The sequence below is a fragment of the Miscanthus floridulus genome, chromosome 11, assembly GCF_019320115.1.
Source record: "Miscanthus floridulus cultivar M001 chromosome 11, ASM1932011v1, whole genome shotgun sequence".
In the NCBI taxonomy this organism is placed as follows: Eukaryota; Viridiplantae; Streptophyta; class Magnoliopsida; order Poales; family Poaceae; genus Miscanthus; species Miscanthus floridulus.
This window is the reverse complement of record NC_089590.1, coordinates 12,671,649-12,678,152: the sequence shown is the minus strand read 5'-3', so window position 1 is coordinate 12,678,152 and position 6,504 is coordinate 12,671,649. Positions and strand designations below refer to the sequence as shown.

Below are 6,504 nucleotides of genomic sequence, written 5' to 3'. Positions count from 1 at the left end.
ACAGGTAAGCAACTAACTTACCAACACACACTCGTTCATTATAGCTAGAGGTAGAAGAGGAAATTTGAGAATAGTGCACACACACTCAGCACAAGTACCAGCTGCTCCCCATTTCCGTCGCCTCGGTCTTGAATTGTTAGACATAATTTGCTGCTCCCCATTTCTCCTTGGTTGGAGACTGGTCGGCTCGGCCGACCACTCCCTGTTGGGAGTTGGGGACTGATCGTCTCTGCCGACCAGTTCCTGTAGCTATAACAGTATTGAAATAGGCCACCTATAGTACATTAGTTGGTAGCTATTAGATCAGCCATATCTTGGTAGTGGGCTAAGGTAAGTTTTGTACTGCTAGGAGTAGTTGGTATACTATGTATCTTAGGAGGAGGTAGTTAGTGTACTCTTGTACTCAAGAGTAGGTAGTTGGCCAATAACTATGTACCTGATAGAGGAACAACTAGAGTTGTATATATTCCATCCAAAGGGCAATGGAATATTCAGTTTAGTTGCCACAAATAGAAAGGCAGGGCTTCGGCCAACGTTGGTGCTTGTGCTGAGTGTGTGTGCGCTGTTCTCAAATCTCTTTTTCTATTTGTAGCAATAGTGTGTGCAGGGCAGCCAGGGACCAATAGCGACCACCTCTGTTTGCGGCGTTCACACTGAGTCGCCACTGCCTCAAAACCGAGCAACTGAGAGTACAGCTCGTTGAGAGAAACAGGCTCGACCCTTGCAACAAGGGAAGTGACCAGTGGATTGAAGTCGAGATCCAATCCATTGAGGCTGTATGCCGTCGGTTGTTCATCATCAAGTGGTTTGCCAGTTGCTGTCATCTCATCACTGAGTGCACGCATCTTGCCGAAATACTCAGTGACGGATGAGTTCCCCTTCTGCATGGTGGACAAGGCAAGGCGCACATTTATGGATCGTGCGCGGCTCTGGGCGGTGAACCAGCTTCCCACCGTCGGCCATGCCTGTGCTGCCGTCTGTGATGTAGCAATCTACACAAATACATCCTTGGAGACAGATGCAAAAAGGAACCCCAGGATCTGTTGATCCCGAGCGAACCACTCCTCATACGCCAGATTTGCAGTCTTGACGGTCTTGCCATCTGCTGCCTTCTCGGAGATCACGTCGGGGGCAACGGTCTTGCCGTTGATGTGCCCCTCCATTCAGGCACCGCGTATCGCGGTAAGCACTTGCGCTTGCCATAGCGCGTGGTTACTCTTGGTCAGCTTCTCGGAGACTTGAATGCTGAAGAGGGGATTGGCGGAGCTAGCGCGGCTTGAAGCCATGAGTCTAAATCAGAGGCGCAAGAGCGTGGGAGGAAAGTCGTCTCTGAATATCGAGAGTATAGCTTCTTTGCACAGAATAGCTCTGTGCGTGGTCTTTACATAGAGTACAACAACCAGGTGCTAGTCCACGAGAATTTTTTGAATCATAACAACTCACAAACTACCAGGTCTTCCTATTCAACAGGGATTACCTATTCTCAGGGACTACTTATTCTCCTGGGCTAAGATATCCTTGGTTGTTACAGATTAGGAAGACACGTACAGCATACATGCATACCTGTTTATCTAACAAAAGTAACTACTGAACTTTTTTTTGAGAATAATTTTACACAAATATAGCAACTATCCTTTGCCCGGAGACCTTGAAAATACATTTTTGCCAGAGATACTGAAGAGGGTAGTTTCTTATTTTCCTTTAAGATGTTCTAGTTTATAGCAAATGATAAACTGTCCACACTGTTGAATTTTATTCAATAAAGACACCGGGGCTTGAGGAATGCCTCGCTGATATCTAATATTTTCGAACAAATATCTCGTATTCCTGGTCGATCTTTGGGAAGCTCCATGGAACATAATAGGGCAACTTCAACCAATGGTACCAGATAACACTGCAGCGTTACAAGGTCTCGCTCCTGGAACATGTAGGGATCTAAAACCTCGTGAAGTCCATTTGGATATGCTGAGCTCACCAACTTGTGAAGGCTCATACCATCGCTAAACATTATGTCAGTGGGTCGCTTTCCGGTGAGCATTTCTAGTAGCAACACACCAAAACTGTACACATCGCACCCAGTTGAGATTTTATACCCCATTCCATACTCTGAAAAAACAAGAATTCCATGTTAGCAAAGAAAAATATATTATGAAACATATAACAGAGGGGAAGTTACCTGGTGCGATATATCCAATAGTTCCTTCCACGCCAACAAAACCTTCTGGACTGCCAAGACTTGAAGAGAGAAACTTTGCAGATCCAAAATCACCAACTCGAGCTGTGACATCATAATCCAAAAGAACATTGGCTGGCTTCAGATCACAGTGAACTAGAGGTGGTGTCAGTTGGTTGTGCATGTAGTCCAAAGCAGAAACCACATCCATAGCTATTCTTATTCTCTGGCCCAAGCTCAAAACTCTCTTGGGGCTATTTTTGTGCAACTTTGGGTGCAGCCACATATCCAAGCTTCCATTGGCCATAAAATCGAAAACTATAGCTTTGAACTCCTTGTTTTCCATGTCCACTGTTGAGCATAAGGTCACTGCTTTCATAAGATTGCGATGGCGGGTGTTTCTGAGCACTTCACATTCCATAAGAAAGCTGTTTAGAGAACCATGCTCGTCCAGATGGAACACTTTGATGGCTATGAAATCTGTGTCAAACTCAAACCTGCCAATGTAGACAGAACTGGTGCCGCTTGAACTGATCTTGTTTGCAGAAGAGAACCAGTTTGTAGCTTTAAGGATGTCAAAATGGGATACCTTCTTCATCGTCTGCTTGTAGCATGGAGCAGTCTCTCTGTGTGTTCTTCTCTTCAGAAGAGCAACAATGATGCATAAGCATAAGCATAAGCATAAGAATAAGGCAATAGTAATCGGTAGAATTACTGTTAACAAGAAGTGTGCATTCTTTTTTATTCCACCAGCTGCTATTCCGGGGCAAACAGGGAATACAGATGCAGAGGTAGTTGCATTTACACAGAGCCCTATGTTCCCATTTAAGATTACTGTCGTGGTATTCTGAAATACTCCTCCGGTTGGAATTGGCCCCCAAAAATTGTTGTAGGATAGGTTAAGTAGCTCCAATGCATTGAAGTTGTTGAAGAAATCTGGAATTTGTCCTGTTAAGTTGTTCTGAGAAAGATCAATCTGTTGGATGGAAAGACAATTGCCAAGTGAAGGAGGAATTTGCCCAGACAAGTTATTGTGGGAAATATTTAGAAGGACAAGCTGTTCAAGCAAACCGATGGATTGTGGTATTGATCCAATAAGATGGTTCTTCGACAAGTCCAAACTAAAAAGGGTTGTAATATTTGCCAGTCCAACCGGTATATATCCATCAAGGTTGTTAAAAGACAACTTTAGGATTGTCAATCGCTGACACTGCCCTAAACTTGCTGGTATGTTTCCACTTAAACTGTTGCTATCGATAGAAAGCTGGGTTAACTGCTGAAGATTACCCACTCCAGGTGCGATCTGACCTGACAATCTGTTCTGGGATAGTCTTAGAACTACCAGGGCACTTAGGTTCCAAATGCTTAAAGGAATCTCTCCAGATATCGAGTTTTGGTCCATGGCAAGCAATTGTAGCTGTGAAAGATTGCCTATCTGTTCTGGTAGTTTTCCACTGATTTGGTTATTTCCAAGGTCTAATCTCTGCAGATTTGATGAAAGATTGCCAACAGAAATTGGCAGACTTCCGTCAAGCCTGTTGTCATCCATTATCAGCATTGTTAGATTGGAGCAATTTGTCAGAGAGGTAATGAATGCCCAGTTATCAGACTTTAGGGAGTTACTTCCTAGACTTAGTACACGTAAGTGAAGTAAAGATCCTAGAAGCGGCACTGGGCCAGCTAGTGCGTTATAGGAAAGATCGATCTCTTGGAGCTTTGATGCATTAGCTAGTGATGGTGGAATGAGTCCTGTGATATTGTCACCTGACATGATCAACATTTCAAGGTTTGGTAACAAGTTGCCAAGGGTGGCTGGTATATAATATCCAGAAAGATCATTATTGCCTAAATCAAGGATTCTCAGCGATGTCATGTTGTAGAGTTCTGCTGGGAAATGCCCAAATTGGTTGTAACGTAAAGTCAGAGCAGTAAGGTTTCGAATTCGACTTAAAGTCTCTGGAACTGATCCATCTAGCATATTTAAATCAAGGTGTATATCCGTGAGGGAAGAAACATTTCCTAATGATGGAGGTATTCTTCCTGAAAGGTTGTTCTCTGCAAGGTTAAGAATTTGCAGAGTTTCCATAGTATGGAAATCTGGAATAGGCCCATTTAAGAAATTCCTTTGAAGATTGATAACGACAAGTCGAGATGAGTCCTTGAAGAGACTAGCAGGGATAATTCCAGACAGGCTATTATTTGCAAGGATCAGATCCTGAAGCTTAGGAAGTGTGCCCAACTCCTCAGGGATGGGTCCATGGAACGAATTAGTTCCAAGATCTAACCGTATTATCGAAGTAAGGTTAGCAAGAGAAGGAGATAATTGCCCAGCCAGCTGTAAAGAGTTCAGCTCCAGTGAAACAACACGGGAAGGGGGAAGGGCCTTACCACAGACGACCCCTCTCCATGTGCAGAATGAGCCGCTAATGTCCCATGAGGTAAGGACGCCAGAAGGATCATTTGTGATGCCTTGCTTGAAGTTGAGGAGGGCTTGCAGTTCGATCTCGGAATTATTGGTCGAGTCTGCAGCTAAGATTGCGATTGGATTGGAGAGCAGGAAGATGAGAAGATGATCCACGAGAAGAAACATGAGTGCATGAGCCATCTCTCCACGTCTAAGAAGAGAGTGTGTGTGTTTGTGTTTTCCTTTTCTTTCTGGGATCCCTTGGTGTGTAGATTCCACTATAAATAATTCGTCTCTTGCTGTCCTGTCATACTAAAAAATAAGTAGCCCTGGACTACACGCTGACTTACCTGTTGCGATGACCGATGGGTGGATGAGGAGTGCCATGAGAAAGCAGAACGAAGGTGCCCAGAAGAAACGTGGTCCATGGAGAATTTTCCATGCTTGCCAGTGCCTTATTCAACTAAAGAGTTTCAGTGAATAACTATGATATTTATCAAATAATCAATTCAAATTCTAACAACAAAGTGCATATATTTTTTACCAGGAGTAATAGATTGTAATAGTCGAGATGGAATAGAGCTTTGAACAGACATCTTAGATCTTTAGAGTCCATAACTATTTAGAAGCATGATTATTCCTTTGTTATGTTCAAAGGTACCCTTCTGACCAAATATAATCAGTATAATATATTCCTACAAGGCATTTTCACCCAAAAATCACAGAGTTAGCTGCACGGCTCTTGGTCATCAAGACTACAGCATTTGTTTTTTAACATAAGTGGCAGGAGCTATACCTTTCAATGAAGATGAAAAGAGTCATATATACAGGAGACAACAATATGTTTTCACTACCAGAACCCAATCAATGTTATAAAAACTTTTGCTAATGGCCAACAGTCATAACTGAGTAAACTTAGACGCTAGCACTCCTCTGGTTCAATTACACAAAGAAGCCAACACATCTTAAAGAGCATTTTCAGGACTAGATTAACTGGTCTAGCCCGGGTACACTAAGTTCATAATACGGTATAGCATCAAGGTTGATCACCCTATCCATCCATTTTCTACCATTAGAAATCCAGTGTGATATGTGACCATGTCCAACATAGATCATCCAACAAAGAATTTCTAAAACAAAAAAGGGCACATAAATACTTTATGCTTGTTTTCCGTGCACTGTTCCTGGCTTCCTACTTCAGAAGGGCTAGTTCTTCCCACAATTAAACCTATCACCATGGTTTTAAGTGTCACCTAAGCATGATGCCGTGATGTTTTTGAACCCAGCAGCCTGAGGCGGACGCCGCACCGGTGAATCGAAAGGGGACGATGCAGTGGGGCGTGGGAGTTCCGCGTGCGGGCGAGATCAATGGAGTTGCGCGCCGGCCAGAAATCGCGACCCTTCTCCCCCATCTCCTCCGTGACATGTCAGCACCCAGGCCCCACCTGCAGTCCCAAAGGAGGCATCTACCAGCTCGGCCGCTACATCGCCTGAGCCCAAGCCAAGAAGACAACGAAGGCCCAGCAGCCGCTACGCCGGCCCAGCCTGGATCAAGTAGATGAGGACGTAGCGTATAAGAACCTGAGAGAGAGGAGTAGAGGGGGATGGACCCAAACTTGTATCAAATTACTTTCTAAATTCGAAGCACTCCTCTGAACTAATTCCGTGCTCCTCTACCCTTGTTCTTCCTTTCCCCTTCCCCACATCTGTGCTACTCACAATTTGGTATCAGACTTCAGATCCCGCATCCTGGCCTCAGATCCGCCTCACCCACACTTCACCCGGTTCCAAAGATCGCTCGGAGCCATGGAGCCGAACCTGAAGACGATCCTGGAGGAGATCCAGCGTTCCAAGGAGGAGTTCCGCCTCAGATCCGCTGTCGACCTCCGCTTCGAGTACCTGGAGTCCACCTGCGGCACGCTGCAGA

At 44.5% G+C, this 6,504-nt stretch overlaps 1 protein-coding gene and 1 non-coding gene across 2 annotated transcripts; both read right to left on the bottom strand.

Annotated features, from left to right (window-relative positions):
* Nucleotides 1-667: 667 nt before the first annotated feature.
* On the bottom strand, nucleotides 668-806 carry LOC136495060 (small nucleolar RNA Z247). The gene has a single exon (XR_010768848.1). It is a non-coding gene; the product is annotated as a small nucleolar RNA Z247 (small nucleolar RNA).
* A 542-nt stretch (nucleotides 807-1,348) lies between these two features.
* Nucleotides 1,349-4,817, bottom strand: LOC136493012 (probable LRR receptor-like serine/threonine-protein kinase At3g47570). Its single transcript, XM_066489040.1, has 2 exons — nucleotides 2,177-4,817; nucleotides 1,349-2,106 (listed from the first exon to the last, which is right to left on the bottom strand). Exons 1-2 carry the CDS (start codon nucleotides 4,776-4,778, stop codon nucleotides 1,757-1,759), a joined length of 2,952 nt encoding a protein of 983 aa, XP_066345137.1. The 5' UTR covers nucleotides 4,779-4,817; the 3' UTR covers nucleotides 1,349-1,756.
* Between the last annotated feature and the right edge of the window lie 1,687 nt (nucleotides 4,818-6,504).

Coding starts and splice junctions, on each gene's coding strand:
- LOC136493012 (XM_066489040.1), bottom strand. CDS start 4,778: ATGGCTCATGCACTCATGTTTCTTCTCGTGGATCATCTTCTCATCTTC. Junction 2,107..2,176: donor TATTGGATATATCGCACCAG/GTAACTTCCCCT, acceptor TTGTTTTTTCAG/AGTATGGAATGGGGTATAAA.